Here is a 19,685-nt window from a genome sequence, read left to right on the forward strand (position 1 = left end):
AAAGTAGATTAATCAAGTAAAATAATTTTGATTAAGTGGTTGAATGAATTGATAGTCTAATAACAACATAAGTCAAACCCATTTAGCACATAAATAAAATTTTGATCAAGTATTAAATAAACATTATATTATGTATGATGAAACACCTCTATGTAAAATGATCTATTTCAGAATATCGTACTTAAAACTAGTTTGAATATCCAAAATTATGAATGTACACCTCTAAGTAAAATGAGTTATAATAAACATTTACAAAAGCTCAATAGATATTATTCAAGTAGATTTTGAAAATAGCTACTTATTCGAAAGTCATCATTATTATAAATTTACATATTGTTAAAAAAATATTATTTTTTTAAAAAGGATGATCCAACTCCGCAGAAGGTTTGAGAATCTGAGTCCAAGGAAAGTCGGAGGATATGAATCCCAATCAAGCTAGATCAGGTTGAGGTGAAAAAGTATGACTTTTATTTGAAGCAAAGTCTGAACATGCATAGTTCAATTTGAGTTCAACCCGTTGTTATCTCTCGTCCCACAATGACATTAGGTCATTCTTCATTTTCTTAATCCATTCTATTCAGTTTCGTATCACCAATGATTGGGGTCATATTTAATTTTGTTACAAATCATTGGTTACTTTTGGAGTGCTTGACAATTAGCTTTTTGAATGACTCTTAGGTTTTAAGTTGCTCATGTGTAGCTTTTTTAATTAAATTTTGGTTTTTGGTCTACTTTTTTTTTCTAATAAACAACTAATAACCAATAAATAAATTTTACCAAATATCTTGCTAGTTTACATGACCTTTAGTTGGTCATGTTAACCAACAAGTTAAGCCAACAACTCCAACTAACTGTCATTTGTCAAATATGTCTTGACTGGGTCACCTTCTGCTCAATTAAAATGCGTCTCTTACCTTTTTCTATTGTAAATTAAACTCAATTATTTTAAAAAATATTAATGTCAGCGCTTGCCGCATTTTATAATTTAAATTATTTAAAAAAAAATTATTGTCAAACCCACATTAAATTCTCTTATCCCATTGTGAATACAATGAACCATAATGATAATGTAGGATTACTAATTTACTATGATGGTTGAATCTTTCATAGTTACAACAAAATAAAGTTAAAAAAAAAAATACTCTCCTATGGAGTGTCTCATGTACATGTACTCTATCCAATACGCCTATTCAATTCTTAATATATTTAATTATATACAATTAAAATTAGGAAAAATTACCCTGAATAATACGAACTTTCACTGATTTTCCTACAATAATACGAACTTTCAATTAACCATGAATAATACGAACTTTGATACATATTTCCCGCTGGCATACCATTTTACCTGATACCGGTAAACTTACTCATTCCTTAAAATTTTTTTTTTTGGCTGATAAAACTAAGTAAGAAAAATTACCCTGAATAATACGAACTTTAACTGATTTTCCTACAATAATACGAACTTTCAATTAACTATAAATAAAATACGAACTTTGATACATATTTCCCGCTAGCATAATGAAGAAATGGGGAATTTACCGTTTCTCCAGGTAATGAACCGGTCAGGTATGCTAGCGGGAAATATGTATTAAAGTTCGTATTATTCATGGTTAATTGAAAGTTCGTATTATTGTAGGAAAATCAGTGAAAGTTCGTATTATTCAGGGTAATTTTTCCTTAAAATTATTAAAAGTTGATATTAATAGACTTTACATTAAGACGAATCAAACAAGATTTCACATAATTATATTTTAACTTACAGATAATAATAAAAATAGTACTCCCTCCAATTCTTTTTACTTGTCCCATTTTCTTATCGGGTAAGTTCACCTTACTTGTCCCATTTTTATTTTAAGACCTACATTTATAAGTGGTCCCCTCATTTTGTTAATATTAAAAATACTCAATATTACACTTGGGTCTACTATTCTAGGTGGTTCCCTCCTATTTTTAATATTAAAAACACCCAATATTACACATGAGTCTACTATTTTAGGTAGTCCTCTCATTTTCTTAATATTTGTGTCCAAACCAAGTGGGACAACTAAAGTGAATAAGAGGGAGCAGTAATCAAGGCAGCCACCTGAATCCTGATATAGAAGTATCTCAAACCGAGAGACTCTGACAGTATAAATAGGCGTATCCTGTAATGGACATCACTCAATCAGAGAAAAATGTGGCAAACTCCACCATCATCAAGGGTGTAAAATCTGTTCCGAACCAGACAATTCTAACTGCTAAAATGCCATCCTGGTATATAATACTTAGTATGTTCAAACTTGTATATTGCTTCATTTATGAACTTGCCCAGTGTCCATATTTATAACAAGGAAACTGCTAAAATGGACACTAGCCATTATTTTATCTTATCAATAAAAACTAGTGCAATTTTGATTAAGAAATTTGTTGGCTACCTGATGGCCATGCTTGTCCAATTCCAATGATCTTATTTTCTTCATAACATTCATTCTAATGCATTATCATTGGGAGAAGTGGTATACCTGGTAATGGAAATTTGTAAACAAAAAAAATCTTTTTTGTGATCAATGTTTCATCACCATGGGAATGACATGGAACTTTTGACTAAATTTTTCACCATAAATCATTCCCATTATCACAATTTAATAACACTAACCAAACCGGCCGTAAGTATACCACTTAGAGTGTAAAGAATCGGCATTTCTCTAAATCACTAGAGTTTCTTCTTGGCTAGAACTTTTAATACCTCACCAAATGATGGACATGTTCCATTTCGAACTTGCTATACACTAGAATGTTATCAAAATACACAAGGACTCCTAAGAAGGGTTTCAAGGTTTGGTTCAAAAGCCTCATGAAATCACTAGGGCATTTGACTACGCAAAAAGCATAACAAGCAACTCATAAAGCCCTTCCTTAGTCTTACACGCAATCTTTCACTCATGACCCTCAAAAATCCTAATTTGGCCCGTTCCTAAGGTCAAATTCTGAAAAGACTAGCTCCATGTAAATTATTAAGTAAGTCATTAAGTGTAGTAATAAGAAACCCATACTTAATTGTGATCTTGCTTAAGGCTCTACTATCATCACACATTCGCCACTCACCATTCTTATTGGGAAGTAATAGCATACGATTAACACAAGGATTTAATGACTCCCTTATCATTGCTTTGGCTAACAAATCATTAAAAATGTTTCTGCATACCTATCTTGGTTATGACTCTAGTATAATCCTTTGCTAGTTTCTTGTGGATGTGTTCTATAGGTTAGTTTGTTAAGAAGGAATGATCCAAGAATAAGATCAATTTTGTGCTTCCCTTTTAGGATGTAAGCCAAAAGGTGTCTTTAATTAGAGGGTAGGCTAAGGGAAGGGGGGCCAAGTGAGATTCAATCCCAGGACCTTACGTTACCCGATTCGAATAAGGAAATACATCTTGAATTCGTTCAGAAAAGGAACTAGCAAAGAAAGTTTTTCTTTTGATGAGGTTGATTTTTCTTCCTCAAAGTTGGTGAGAATAAGGTTTGTGAGGGGTTCAAACTCATGGTATTCGGATGTTATGAGAGTTGTAAGAGAGGGTGAACTTTCGAATTGTATGGGTTTAGAATATATGTATGCTTGATGGGTGAAATGGGAGTAAGGATTATGGGTTTGTTATCTTTGGTGAAAGAGTATGTGTTATGGCATCATCATGGATCACCTTGTTGTCATACAACCAATGTCTTTCAAATAGGACATGACAAGCTTCCATAGGAATAACATCACACCACAATTCTTCTTTGTATATGATTTAAAGAGGATAGAAAGACAACCAACACTAAGACTTAGTGATAAAAATACACCACACCAAGTATTAAAGCCTCCTAAAATCACAAATGAGGTGCCAAACTCATTAACCATAGAAACTTCCAGAATGGTTTTCTTAATCCAAGAATAAAAGCAAGACAATGACGAAGAAAAGTTCGGTCTTTTATATAATTTCACAACCTCAAATTGAAGACATACATGCTATATTCATACTACTTTAACAAAAATCAAAAACAACAAAAGAAACTAGCTTTTGCATAAACAAGAGCAACCTCTAAAAGGGTATGTAAAGTTGTCATCATCCAAACATCCTAAAACTTCCTCACTCAACAAGGAAGGAAGGAGGTAAAAGAATAGGGCCTATCATTATCATCACTAAAAAATTAATTACAGCCTGGTCTAGAAGCACATGATGGACCATAATCCACAGGAATACAATTAACTAAAAAGAATAAATACAAAAACAAAGCCAACTAACACAACAATAAACCTAAACAGGCATAGATTAAAATGAGACCAATTATAAATAAGCCAGTGGAGTTATTAGAACTCCAGTGTTGTACTGATATCAGAAGCTGTACAGTTGCTAACTAATAGTCATACCTAATCCTAAAAGAACAAAACAATATGTGGATGCAAAAACAATGTAGATAGTAGATACCTCCGCTATCCCATTACTCGGACTGTGGTACACTTCTTCAGATACAAAATATGAAAATAACCTCCAAATTCCAGCAGAAACCCGAAACACTTAGCTTATCAACATCACAAACTTGAGTTTCACCAAACAGAATTTCTCTTTTTCGTCGAACCTGTGTAGTAACTTAAATACCACTTAACAAACTTCTTCAACCCTGTTTGCAAATCAGTCATGGGCTTATACCGAAGCTCCTTCTGCGCAAAAGTGATATTCGCGTGTGTAAACTGAACATCCCCATTCCTTGGCAGGGGTAAAATTTTCTTATGAGCGTTCACCTTAAGTAGCCTCTCCAAGATATACACTAATTCGTTAACACTAACAGGCGAAGTATTCCCTAAATTAAAGATCCTATACTCTGCCGGACCCTTTTTCTTTCCACCAGTCCCGGTACTTTTCTTAGCTGTATCCAACGCGCCTAAACACCCCTTCACAACATCATCAATGTAGGTAAAATCCCTACCAACAGTGGAATGATTAGGACCTTCAAACACATTAATTTTCTTACCCTTCAACGTATCTTCAGTGAAAAAGAAATATGCCATATCAGGTCTACCCCAAGGTCCATAAACAGTAAAGAACCGTAACCCTGTAATCGATAACCCGTAAATGTGATTATAAGTATGAGTAATTTCTTCCCCAGCTTTCTTAGTAGCAGCATATAAACTAGCAGGTTGATCAGTTCTATCTATTTCAGAAAAAGGTACAACAGTATTAAGTCCATAAACAGAACTACTAGACGCCCAAACAATAGCAGGTTGAGGAGTAGCAGATTTACATACTTCCAACAAATTAACAAGACCAGCAATATTACTATTAACATAAGAATTAGGGTTCTCCATTGCATACCTCACACCTGCTTGAGCAGCAAGATGCATAACATGAGTAAAAGCCACAACATCAAACAATTTCGTCAAAAGATCTCCATCATTAATATCTCCGTCCACAATAAAAATTCCAGAACGTTCTAGAAGCTTCTGACGGGACCGTTTAAGAGATGGATCATAATAATTATTAAAATTATCAAGACCCAAAACGCCATCGCCTCGCCTTCGTAGAGCCAATGACACGTGTGCCCCGATGAAACCGGCAGCGCCAGTTACGAGAACGGTAATCCCATGTTCGCCGTGTTTTACACGTGCGGATTGTCGGACACGGCGTTCCCAATCGTGGCCACCCCATGAAGCGAATGATTTCGCGAAATTTGGAATTTGTGATCATGGCGAAGAGTAGAAATAAAGCGAGGCGAGGCGAAGAAGAGGAAGAGAAGAAGAAAAAGAAAGATGAAAGACCAAAGGGTGAATTTAGAGAAAGAAGAGTACCAACGAATTCTGTTGAAGTAAATTGTTGACTTATCGGGCTTGAATTTTCCTTGGGTACATGGTAAATCATTCCCCATGATTAATTGTCTTAAGGTGTGACATAAATATCAACAATGAAGAAAAAAACCCTAATTTTCGGAGAAAGTGGAATTCAAGAAATTAGGGATTTAGGTATTCTTTGAAGGATCAGAAATCAGAACATTGGTGTGAGAAAATGGAGGAACAATACATGACCAAAAGAGAGGAACACGAGAAAAACAAGATTTTATAATTTAATTTGTTTGGATAAATCAAATTAATGGCAAAATTTTATAATCTGGTAACTACTTTCTTCTAACTTAAACGGATAATAATAATTTCGTCTGATTTGTAAATTATTATAAAAAGATAATAATAATAATAATAATAAAATTAAAAAAATTAAATTAAAATTACAAAATTCTCATTCTATCAAATTTTACTATGATGATTTATGAATTTAATAAATCATTGTTATTTAATAAAAACAGTGGTAAAGGATGTATCCCGCACAAGGCAAGGTCCGGGTGGGGTAAAAAGAGATGTGCGCAGTCAAGAAACTCCTCAATTGATACCTACGCTCAGTAGGAATCGAACCCTAAATTTTTTTTCCCCAAATCTTAGTCTTAGCTTTCTAAAAGCGAGATATACCGAGTTGGATGGTGATGATGATGACCGTTATTTAATAAGAGGTCTTGTCCAACTTGAAAATTGACAAAATTGAAACAGTATGCAATAGTGCAAGTGTAACTACCATTCGACATCATTTTCATCGTCATCACCGTCTCCATCCATTTCATATATTCATCTTCAACATTTGAAATCTTCATCACCATCTTCAACATCTTTCATCATCAGTAAATGGTCGTTCAACGTCGTTGTATTATATTATCTACTTTGGAACATCGCCATTGTCATTCATCATCCACAAAAAGTGCAAGTGAAAAAATTAACCCAAAAAACACAGTTAACAATATATCATCATTAGTCGTCATCATCATATGCAGTGTATTCCGCCCATAGGAAAACCAAGAGCAGGATCTGAAGAGGAAAAAACGGCTACAACTTATACCCCAGAGAAGAGCGCGGCCAAAAAGTCGCTCAACTCGAGAGAAATCAATATCATCACTAGTGTTCTCTTAAATTTCATTAAGAAATCACCGTTATCTTCACTATTTTCATCATCATCAAATGACACCATTTTTATCACCATGCTAAATGATAGGTTGATGGTTTTCTCTTTCCGCCGTGAATGAACAAATGATGTTGATGATGGCGATGAACATGCTTGCTGGTTGAAGAAGACGAATAAAACATCATAACTTATTGAAAAATACTGATTTGTAAATAACACTTACTTTAGTTCTTAGAATACCTACTTCAGATGTTTATAACACCTATTTGTGCTCTTAAAGTCTCTCATTCACTATTTGCATGAAAAAAGTGTAAATTGTGATTTATTAAAAGATGCCTACTTTAGTACTTAAAAATGCCTACCATAAATAATAAAAATGCATACTCTTTCTCTTAAGAGTTCCATTTATTGTTTGCATAAATAGTTATAATACCTATTTTAGTACTTAAAGATTTCTATTTTAAATGGTTAAAACACATATTTTTGGTAATAGTGTCTCTCTTCCTTTTAATTTCATCCATAAACTTATACTCAGATTTACATCTTAACCATATACTTATTTCTATCATTTACTTGTTTTTTGTTTTATTGTCCAACTAAATTTCCTTTTTTTACAAAACTTTACATATTTTACAACTTGTGCAAAATGAGAGAGATAAAGAGAGTATGTGTGCCAGGATCTTTGCACGACCTTAGTCCCTACATATTGCCTACATTTAAGAGTATTGCAAGCTACCTATACTGTTATATACCAAAATTGTTAACCAAAATTACACGTGTCATAATCGTATTAATTTTTTATTCTCGCTAAAAGTCCTTAAAGCAAAATGATAAATATTCAACGAATCTAACAAAAAATATGTTTTCAAATCAACAAGAATTTATAGTTTACATTTTCTTAGTTTCAAAAGACAAGCGTTGTTTGTGAGTTTCAATAGGAAGCTTCACATCTGTGGCAAGACCAAGAAGTTGAAGAAATTTGACTATAAACCAAGTAACATCAATTTGCCACCACTCTAAACCATGTCTAGCTGAGTATGGAAATGCATGGTGATTGTTGTGCCATCCTTCACCATAAGTAAGCAATGCAACCCACCTAAATATTCACACAAAATTATATGATTTAGAAAAGTGAATCTTTTTCAAAGAAAAAACAAATAAATTGTTATATTGTTAGAATAAAAAATAAAAATTATGATTACCAATTATTTTTGGATAAGTCATCGGTATTCCAAACTTGATTTCCCCATACGTGACAAACGGAGTTCACCAATCCTGTTACGTGAGTCATGTATACGAACCTTACACCCTACATTGAAATTATTCTAAAAGCCCTAAGATTTTTGAAAATTATCAATAGATCGATCAATAGAATTAAGTAGTGAGTACTTACTATACCCCACACAAGATAAGGAAAACCTCCCAAAGCATAAAGTAGCAATCCAAGTAAAAGTACATGCAAAATATATGTGCTTCTTAGAAACCTATAAAGAGGTTCCTTCTCTAGGTCTTTTACATTGTTGGCTTCACCATACTGCAAAATCAACTAATCATGAGATCAAAGGATAATTGCATGCCATCATGGTAACGAACACTTGGGTTTGAAGTGTAGATATATCATATGTCTTTCTTATAAATTACGTTAAATATTCCACTTGAAAAATGAGAAGTGAATAAGATTCGAATCAATGATTTCTTGTCTTGTCATGTTGGCCTCTGATACCATGTTAAAAAACCAACTCAACCAGAAACTTAAGCAAATAGTTGAAACTTCATAATATGTTATATCTTATTGAACCTTATTTTATAAGATAGTTCTTTAATTTATAACATGATAATATTGACATAAGTTACAATTTCATCAAATCCTTGTTTAAGATTATTAATTAAACACAAAAATGTGCATTTAGTAATTAGCAAACCAATAATATTTCAATAAATACAATATTAGGTTACAAATGATATAAAGTAAGAGATTTTACATACTTTACCTCAGGGATACCAAATGCTAAACCAAAATCTGAGAAATGCATATTTAGCGGTGGCACATGTTCTGAAAATTGTTCTGCAGGCTAATAATTGCCAGCAAAATAAGATAAAAGAAAAAACAATTAGGAAACTAACTTGCCAACTTATACACTTTATTTGGTTAACAAATTTGAAGAAAAAGAAACGGAATTAAAAAGAAAGTAAAGGACGAATTTGTTTTCACTAATAATAAACATCATATTTTTCTATCATAAATATATATTCAAACATAATATTAATTTAGTTTATTTCTAAATAAGAATCTAATAATATATATTTATTATTCATGAACGATCTATTAAAAGTATATTTATCAATTACAAATTCACTCCGATAAATTACCCGATAGACAGATGTATCATGTAGCTTAGCTCAAAATAAACATTAGTACATTACCCTAACGGCAATAGGTTCAGTATGAAATAGCCAAGTCAACTGACTAAACCAAAATCCATGCATTGGGCTATGCAAGTCTTTATCGGAATCAGCAAATTGATGATGGTATCGGTGTACGCTCACCCACGCAATTGGATGCCCCTGAATATTTAACAAATTTAAGCAAAACAAATAAATTAGCTAGTAGTGTCAAATTATTATTTGTTACCCAATCAAAGAATAACACATATTCAATTATTTAGTAATATTCACAATCTAGCATCAGAATTTTAGGTTGAGTGATCGAAATCTTATAATTTGACCTAAATTACTTTAAACATATAGATAATTCATCGCATGTTATTCTCAAAAAAGAGCACTAAAGCTATAATTTGCAATTACTTAAAACTTTATGTTTATACTTTATAATACTTAACTTAAATATTTTAGGAAAAATTACCATTTCTAATCAAACATTTTGCTCGTCCGTGTAAATAATCACATCTTTATATTATTTTTTGATAATCTAACATTCACTCTTACTTCACTATGAATAATCGAAATTTTATTTTAGTTTGCTATTAACATACCTTATTATTACCTACTATTAATAGTATAGTATGTTGTGGACAAATGTATGATAAAGGTTATCTTATTTGAAAACATAGGTGAGATTCATATCGAATGGGTGAAAATTTTGATTATTTATGTCAATTTTTCTAATATTTTATATCTCACATTAAGACTCTAAAATTAACTTTACAGTACTTATTTGGAAAAATTACACAAAATAATCCAACTTTTTACTGATTTTCCTATAATAATCCTAATTTTTAATTAAATATGAATAATTTCAATTATAAAGGATACTTGCGAACAGTGTACCAATGTAACTCTTACATATACAAGTCATTTTGCAAGAAAAAAGATAAAAAGTAAATCAAAGTTAAATTATAAAAAATTTAAAAATGAAAAAAAAAAATTGAAATCAAGTAAGTTTATTTAATTTTTCGATTTTAATTTTTTTATTTATAATATTTTTGATTTTGTTTAGAAATTGAACGTGCAAAGATCAATCACCATTTGGGCAACAATATTTTTGGGTAAATGACTCTAAAATTAGATTATTTATAGTTAATTAAAAATTGGGATTATTATAGGAAAATCAATAAAAAAATTAAATTATTTTAGGTAATTTTTCAACTTTGATAGTTTATTTATTTTTGTTATGATTTAATGGTTATAATGAAGATGGTCGGTCAAAAAAGACGAACCTGGAGGGCAAGAAGGCCACAATAAGCAAGAAAGTATTCAAGCCATTTAGGTAGTTTGAAACTCCGGTGAGCCAAATTCCGGTGATACGAAACCGTAATACCCAACAGTCCGGTAACTAAATTAAGAATTATAGTCGCCCAAAGTGCACCCCAATCAAAGGCAAATGGAGCAAACAAAGCCATTACATGCAATCCTGCTATTAGAATTACATTCCCACGATCTAAACAATTCCATTTCCGTCGGAAACAAAATACATGCTTTGGGTTATTCACTACAACATTTGACCTCCAAATTCTATAGGAATTCGATTCCTTTTCCCTTTTACTCATTTTTTCTTCTTTTGTCAATTTGATTCCATGCTCTTTGAAATAGCCAAAAAAAATGGTATTAAATTTAGTGGGTTCCACGACTAAACAAGCTGGTCTTACACCAAAGCCACGAACATTACTTGTATGTTTAGTCCCACGCATATTTGAGGTTGAATCATTACAAAAAGTGGATGCTATTAAAAATATTTGGCATGTGGATTTGTTAGGATTATATAGTGTTTTATATATTGAGTCTTTGTATAGTTAGTCCACCTTTTTACTTAGATGGTTTTTATTTGTATATGTATTCGCATTATCAATGAGAAAAGGCAAAGGGAAAATATTGTTTCAATATCGTATTAGAGTAAATATATTAAGAACTCACGAGTTCTAATCTTAATCACTCTTTATTTAATTAAAGTGGAATATGTAGCGTTAAGTATGAGGAGGACCGATGCTGCATCCACATTTAGCTTTTAACCCAAAGGACCCTCGTGTGAGGGGGCATGTTAGAGTATATAACATATTTTAAAATGATTTGCCTAATGGGTGTTGAAAAATAAAAAAATTCCAACTTTGGTGTTGTCTAAAACTTAATTTCCAAAATAGTGTTCTTATAGGTAAGGAGTTTTACTAAGCTAAAATATTTGGTTTGGAAATCCTATCTTAACAATTAACTTAATATATTATAGTCATGATGTTATTCATCTTGTATTTATTGTCTTATATTTGTGGATCTCTGTGAATAAGAATATTATTGAGTGACTTGTATAATCACAAACTGTCAATCGGTTCTACGGTAAATGGTTGATGTTACTATGCTATGTCCATAAGAATATTAAAATATGCTATGTTGGTGTTCACTTTGTTAGTCAATTTATCAATTTACTTTGTTATGCAATTCATCAATTGTTAGTAAACGGTGATAGTTACTACACTTTATTATCCATTATTAATGCACTCACAATTATTGTGATTGATAGTAAACGAAGAAGATGGTGCATTCACATTAAATTGTTACTGCACTTTATCAAAACTTATTATTCACATCAAATTGCCACTTCTATTTTTTTTTTATCAAAGTTTGCACATCTTTTTTTATTAACAACAGATCACAAGGATAATGTTATTTTCATTTAGAGGTAGTTTTGCATATTGCATATTTATTAAACTCTTCTATTTTTTTTTGTAGAGAATGTCTGTTGAATTTGGTAATGGTAAGTGTGGGTTTTACTTGGTTTGACAGGTTTTTTTGGCTTTAGTCAAGGTAAAGTTACACAAGTTCTATGGTAACCTTAACCAATTTGCAAATCAAGGATAGAAGTTTCGACAAACATCTTTATTGATTTTGACTTTTGGACTTGATTAAGATTTTTGGTTGTATGTAGAAGTATTTTTGGACATTTGGCTCTTTCTGTATAACTTGTGGAATTTTTTTCGAATTTGTTTAACGCATATATCTGCTTGACAAAACAACATTATCCTCTTGCAGGTTTGGAATTACCAAATCAAAAAAAACGTAGCTTAGTAAAATTCTTTAACTATATGAACACGATTTTGGGAATTAAGTTTAAGGGAACAACAAAGTTGGAATTTTTTTTATTATTCAACCCCAATTAGGCAAATCACTCCATATTTTAGGGCCTTAATCATCAATTTATGACGCAAGTGATGATTAATGAGATCATTTATGGCATTCTTGCTATTTTGTCTACAACAAGACCTTGGTCTATAGAGGTGCTACTAGCTATAAATAAATTTGAATATGCTAAATTCCCTATCCATAATTATTCATTTTAAATGTTTAGAATTATAATACAAAACTTCATCAATTTTATTTTTAAGGAATGAAAGAGAAAATAAGTGAAAAATTACATGAACACTTTCTACCACTAATGAACTTTAAATTCAAATTGTAAATATGAACTATTGGTTAACATAAGTGTGTATGTGAAAGAATTTAGTGAATATGGTGTATAAGAAAAATTTTGTAATTAATATTAAGTTTTATGAATAATATCTTAAGATTATAGGATTCCAGAATCGTGTATAATTCTATCATTAAAAATTTTATTTTAATTGAAAACTGAAGATCCTACTTACAATTCAAATTGCTTGCCTACTTTTGCATTGTTAAATCAAAGAACTATAGATTAGAAGCGAGATTTTAATGACAATGCTAGCCTCAATATGTTGGAAATATTTAGACCAAGTTAGAAAATACTTTGTATTGTGAATATAGTGGGGCACAACAAGTATTAAAGCTAAACGAATAAGTGTTAAAGAGCATATGAAGCAAGGTAAAACATACGAAAAAAAACAAAGCTAAAACGAGCTATTGCTTGTCTGAGATCTACTATGCTCGTTCGAGCACAAAACTAATCGTTTGAGGATTTTTGTGCTCGTTTGAACATCTTGGTTTTTTATGAAGACAGTGGGACAAAAAGAGTATTTAAGCTAAATGTCCAAGTGCTTTAATTAGAACATACGAAGCAAGAATAAAACTTACAAAGCAAGAACGAAACGAACGAAGCTAACCAAACTTAAGTGAGCTGATGATTGTTCGAGCAGTAGACTACTTGTTCGAGCATCTTGTTTTTCTACGAGGCATAAACTTTTATAGTTTATGTTCGATGATATTAGCATTTGCCCGTTCAAGCACTGTTGGTGCTCGTCCAACACACCTTTACAAATAAGAGTTTTCATAAATGAAAACTTATGTTTCGTGAATAAATGTGATGTTACGTAAGGGTTTATTTCTTCATTATAGCTGATTTCATCAGTTTTAGACATGAAATCATGCATAAACTCTATAAATAGAGAACAATACATGAGGATGGATATATACTTTTACACTTAGGAATTCTAATTTCTTATCTATTTCTCTCTACACTTATCATGTAAAGAATTTTAATCTCTTTATATTATTTGCGACCCAAAGCACATGATCATTTAGATTACTCGCTCATACTAAGTGTCTAATGTGTTTGATTAAATTATATCTCATTGTGATTATATATCATAACCCAAGTGCCTTTGTAGAAGAAATATCACAAACGAATAGTTAATAAATGGCCTTTAATCAAATATCAAGAATTCCAAGCAACTTACATGCGTTAGAAACCAATTTTCACGGAGTTGTCCTCTTGGTGCTCAACATATTAAAGCTAAGGAGAGTCCATTCCATACATTGCACAAAGAAGAATACAAACTTGTATTTTGAAGTATACTTACAGTTACTAGTTTATAAATTTATTTATAACACAATACATAAAATGAGTTATAAGTTTGAATGATGAATAATACCCAAATAATACATCATTCAATTAACATAACTAGTGGAATACAACATCTTTGGAATGGCACGAAGTGGCTGTGCTTTAGTTAATGTAATTCCAAATCTCTCCTCCATATCCAACTTTTCAGGTGAAAAACCACCTTCCAATTCCCAGTGAAACCCATGAATAAGTGAACCCAACAGTAATGGTATCAATCTTATAGCTAAGGGATACCCAAGACAAATTCGACGCCCAGCACCAAATGGAAGTAATTCAAAGTGTTGTCCTTTAAAATCAATTTCAGACCCTAAAAATCTCTCTGGAATGAAACAATTTGGGTTTTCCCATGTATTAGGATCCCTACAAATAGCCCATACATTTACCAAAAGATCATAACCTTTTGGTACAATATAATTGGAAAGTTTTACATCTGCCTCAACTTTTCTAGGTGCTAATAGTGGCACTGCAGGATGTAGTCTTAAAGTCTCTTTCAGTACTGCTGTCATGTATGGTAAGTTAGCCAAGTGTGCCTCTTCTAGAATATTATCTTTTCCTACCACTTCGTCAAGCTCTGCTTTTAATTTTATCATCGAGTTCGGGTTTTGTAGTAACTCTGCCATTGCCCACTCTACCGTGCTTGAGGTCGTATCCGTTCCTCCAATAAACAAATCCTACATACACAAATCCAACCATTGCGTGAGGTTACTACCTTTTCAAATCCAAATAATTCTTATTCATACTAACAATCAAGATTTTTCAATACACAATCAAGTTTCATACTACTCTCTTTGGCGAGTTTATATTATTACTCCCTCAGTCAGCTCATAACTTTTGCTACAAGAACGACTCTAGTGCAAACTAGGTAAAAAGGGAAAACAAAGGTAAAAAGTATGTGATCTATAGGAATCTAGTGTAAAAACTCGTGCAATATATATTTTGTTTGTACGAAATATATATGAAAAATAATTTCAAATAATGATGCAAGAATATATTTTTGTTATCAAATTTACCGAATACATGACTTTTTTAAATCAAAAATAATTACTGACATTTTAAAAAATTATTTACCGAATATATAACTGTTTTTCATTCAATTGAACATATAACAAATCATATTAAATTCTAAGTTAGGTAAATAGAATTACTATAACAAATCATATAAATATTTTACCTAATTTAACTCTAATTTAAAAAAAATCAAAATTTAAATTTACTAAATATTGTCAATAATGGACTATCATCTACTTTTTTTCAAGGCTCTTAAAAGATAATATTTGTAATTTTTAAGATTTTTATTAATTTGTATTAGTAAAACAATTGCAAGCCGTTAAATGTGCAAATGAGTTAAAAAGGTGCAAATAATGGCCAAAATATAAATATAGCAAAACCTACAAATCAAATTAAAAAACATGTAACAAAACCCATTAGACAGAGGGAATAATTGTGTGATAAATTTGTTATTGGCCCTTGTAAATAAGAAGACCCGATCAAGAATAGAGTTGGCTACGCAACTGCTCACAAATTCGATGAGATATTATTCAAAAATCAATTGGTAATAGGAAGAATAGTTCATTAAACTTATTTTCACCATTTCTTTTTGTTTGTCCACTTTAATTTATTTCTTTTGGTGATAGGGTGAGAGTTTTTGTTATTTTAATTTATTTTGTTTATTTTAATATTATTTTTTTGTCTTTTTGTAGTGATTTACAAATCATGGTTATTGATTAGAAAATTTTAAAAAATTATATATTAAAATTTTTTGCAATAAGATGAATCTAATAAGATGTCTTTTGAATATATTTTGTTTTGAATATATATTTTAAAAATCAAATTTAAATTTATCTCTTATAAAAAGTGAAATAACTTATAATAGACAAACAAAAAGAAACGAACAGAATATCTTAATCAATCTTTCTTTAATTTTTCGTTATTTTTCAGCATTTAAAAAGTAAGAATAATTGCACAATTTGATTTGAATAATGCATTAAAAAAAGCAAGTGAGAAAATTACCATTAAGAGGTAGGGAATTTTGGAGCGTTCAATATGATCTTTACTATCATGATTTATCCGCAGCAAAACATCAAGAATATCAACACAATCTTGTGTTGAATCTAATTTATGTTCAATTTCTTCAACCCGTTTCTCAATCATGTCGTTAAAAATCTGAATCATCGTCCTCAAATGAACGCTCATTCGTCGTTTCCCACCTTGCAGATCAAATCTCCTCAAAAAAGGGAAATAATCAGCAAAATTAATCTTCCCTCCTTCTTCCATTGCCGCTTTTACAGCCTTCTTAAAATCAATCGCAATTTCCGAATCGGGATCGCCTAAATCTTCGGAAAAACAGGTGGTCGATAACAGATTCAGCGAAGTAGCAAACACTAATTGACCTATATCTATTACCTTACTTGATTTACTGCAATTTTCTACGAACGCAAGCAGATCGTTCATCTTATTTCTCCGGAGGTGTTGGTTCGCTACGATTCGAGCCGTCGACAAGATGTGGATGGTGCAGAACTTACGAGTATGCCGCCATTGATGTCCGATTGGTATCCAAACTAAGGAATATTTGTTGAAATTTTCTGCATCAAAAACAAATAATCCTCGTTTTTTACAAAAAGAAATATCGTTTGATTTTAGAGCTTGTTTCGCATAATCAGCTGAAGATAATACGATTGTTTTTACTTGACCTAATTGAAGAGTCATGATAGGACCATGGATTTGTGCTAATTTAGCCAAGGCAACATGGGGTTTTGGATCAAATTCTAAGTTTCCTAAGATAGGTATTGGAGTGGGACCAGGCGGTATATTTTTTGTATCCGTATTTTTTGTAGCTGAAAGTAAGTAGATCAAAATTGGTATGAATACAACAAAATACAAGAAGCATATGTAATCCATGGATATGTGTTGTTGTGTATAATTTGTGGTGCAAGTATATATGTTTGAAACTACAACTTTTAGAAAGAATAATTTGTGAATTACAGTTTAAACTTTAGCATTTTTACGAGTTATGATCTTAGTTTTTTTTTTTTAATTACAGTCACCAAAGTATTAATGTTTTCAAATTCAGGCTAAAACACAGAATTTCGACCATTTTGGTGGTCGTAAATTTAGATTATGTGGTCGGAGTTATGTGTTTTTGGCTTGAACCTGTAAACTTTGGTATTTTTGTGGTTGTAATTCGCAAGGAATAAACATTGAGTCTGGAATTCGCAAAAGTGCGAAATTTTAAGGCTGCGATTCGTAAACTATTCTTTTAGAAAATTGGTTTCAGAATATCATTTTTATTTGTTGTTCTCGTATGTTGTGTTTTGGAACCACGATTTCATTTGAAAATCTACAATTACTTCAAATTTAGTGTTTGACAAATTATATAATTCAAATGTGGAATTGAGTCAATTTCACCCTTATAAAAAATATAGTTAGAGTTGAGAGTTTGAGAAGGACTACTTAGACTTTGTCATTCTCAAATTCTTCATTTATAATTTTCTAATTGAAATCTATAACTTGAAATGAATATATTATTTCCAAATACAATCCTAAAAAATCATTCTAATTATATCACAAATTTTAAATATAATTAACTTTATTTTTTCTCATTTGAATATTTTATCAGTGCTTATATATGTATATTATTTATAGTCTCTATATGTTTTTCATTAATATTATTTAAATATTTTTTTAATAATTATAGCTCCATTATATTCAATAATTTTATTTTAATATTTTTTAATGCAAATAAAAAAGAAAAAATTAAGAGTATATATTTATTTTTTAGGAGTACGTGAAGTTGTTTCGGACAGGCAGTACAATTTCGTATTGTTTAGAAAAATGAGTCGTGCTCTAAAGATTTTATGCTGGATTCATATCAAGTCGCAATAACTGGATTTTGACTTGTTAAACTAAGGAACCTCTTGATGTTCTTCTCATGGTCCACATATTACTCATTATACCCCTTGATAATTAATTTATCTTATATTGTGTTTGGAAATAAGTATTTGATTTTAAATCATAGATTTCAATTATGAAATTATTAATGAAGACTTGAGAACGACAAAGTTTGAGAGAAGTCGTTCTTTATTCCATCCTTATCTTTTAATCGGTTTTATAGCAATGATGGATTTGACTCAAATTCAAATTTGAATTTTTTATTATTTACCAAAACATTAAATTTGATTCAAATTTATATTTTCAAATGAAATTATCATTCACAAACACAGTATTATAAATTTTGTGGTAAAGAATTTGATGAATTTTTTTGTCTAGAAGCCTAACAGAAAGAATATAGAGAAAATTTGATGAATTTCAAAGGCCCTTGTGGCTCAATGGATAAAGCATCTGCATTTTAAGCAGAAGGTTTGAGGCTCGACCCCTACTAGGCGCAGGTATTAGCTTGGAGGGTTTCTTGACTGTGCACATCCTCTTTACTCACCCCTTAAGGAGAATAAATATGATTTGTCCGCATCTTTCAGGAAAAAAATTCTATTCAAACCCTGCTTGCTGGCAACATGGAGAACATGATGCGAAAAAGAAGGGGTAAGAAAAGCATGAGCAAGTAATAGGTAAAAGAAAGCATGAGCAAATAGTGTAAAAATAAAATTGTTTATGGATGTTATTTCTGTTTTCGCTTTTCCATTTTAAAATGTTCTATTTGGGCAAGAGAAACAAAAATGAATTCTATTTTGTTCACAAAGTTTATTGAAGGGTCTATTTTTATAATCAATGCGATCATCATATTTAAAATTTTATAGGCTCTTTATAAAATTAAAATATTAAAATATTGATGTATGTCTGAAAATCATTTAACATAAGAAATAACTAGTATTTATTTGTGATGGAAAATGTCCTTAGAAATTTTGAATAATCATCAGAAAAACAAGATATAATAATCACGCTAGCTAAACTAAAACTAGAATATATGTATACATTATTGTGAAAAATATAAAACGTCTTAAAGTCATGTTCATTGAACAATAAAATGGTAATTTGACGTGTTTCCCTAAAGAACAAGAAAGACACATAACATTGTTCTTTACTATCTATGTATTTTATGCTTTGCTTAAATTATAGAAGTTGTACCGACTATTTAGGCTAGGGAAATATTACACGTACCATAACTATTTTCCTTAATTATCAAATATTGTAATAGGATAAGAATAAATAATATTATAAAAAAAATAATAACATCAAAATCTGACAACACCAAAATTCTAGCCAAAAAATATGTCATTTGGTCGAAAACAATTATTAGAAACACTATACTATATGAATGAGTATTCTTCCACCAATACACTTATGTTATTATTCAAGGACAATAATAACATTTTTATATTAATTAATTATTTTCTTTATACTTGTGAAAAGTCGAAATATAATAGTGCAAGTATTATATATGGAACAGAGGTAGTAAATTGAATTATTAACATTTATTTTTCTAAAATATTATAATCAATATAAATTAT

General features: G+C 30.6%; 2 protein-coding genes and 1 pseudogene across 2 annotated transcripts; all 3 read right to left on the reverse strand.

Moving 5' to 3' along the window:
• Positions 1–1,600: 1,600 nt before the first annotated feature.
• On the reverse strand, positions 1,601–6,068 carry LOC130800506 (UDP-glucuronate 4-epimerase 3-like; annotated as a pseudogene).
• A 1,779-nt stretch (positions 6,069–7,847) lies between these two features.
• On the reverse strand, positions 7,848–11,107 carry LOC130799229 (palmitoyl-monogalactosyldiacylglycerol delta-7 desaturase, chloroplastic-like). Its single transcript, XM_057662334.1, has 5 exons — positions 10,637–11,107; positions 9,384–9,524; positions 8,353–8,493; positions 8,162–8,268; positions 7,848–8,055 (listed from the first exon to the last, which is right to left on the reverse strand). Exons 1-5 carry the CDS (start codon positions 11,105–11,107, stop codon positions 7,848–7,850), a joined length of 1,068 nt encoding a protein of 355 aa, XP_057518317.1.
• Positions 11,108–14,024: 2,917 nt separating this feature from the next.
• LOC130800507 (geraniol 8-hydroxylase-like) lies at positions 14,025–17,121 on the reverse strand. Its single transcript, XM_057664089.1, has 2 exons — positions 16,234–17,121; positions 14,025–14,894 (listed from the first exon to the last, which is right to left on the reverse strand). The coding sequence occupies exons 1-2, from the start codon at positions 17,119–17,121 to the stop codon at positions 14,268–14,270; spliced, it is 1,515 nt and encodes a 504-aa protein (XP_057520072.1). The 3' UTR covers positions 14,025–14,267.
• Between the last annotated feature and the right edge of the window lie 2,564 nt (positions 17,122–19,685).

This window comes from Amaranthus tricolor, chromosome 14 (assembly GCF_026212465.1).
Source record: "Amaranthus tricolor cultivar Red isolate AtriRed21 chromosome 14, ASM2621246v1, whole genome shotgun sequence".
NCBI lineage: Eukaryota > Viridiplantae > Streptophyta > Magnoliopsida > Caryophyllales > Amaranthaceae > Amaranthus > Amaranthus tricolor.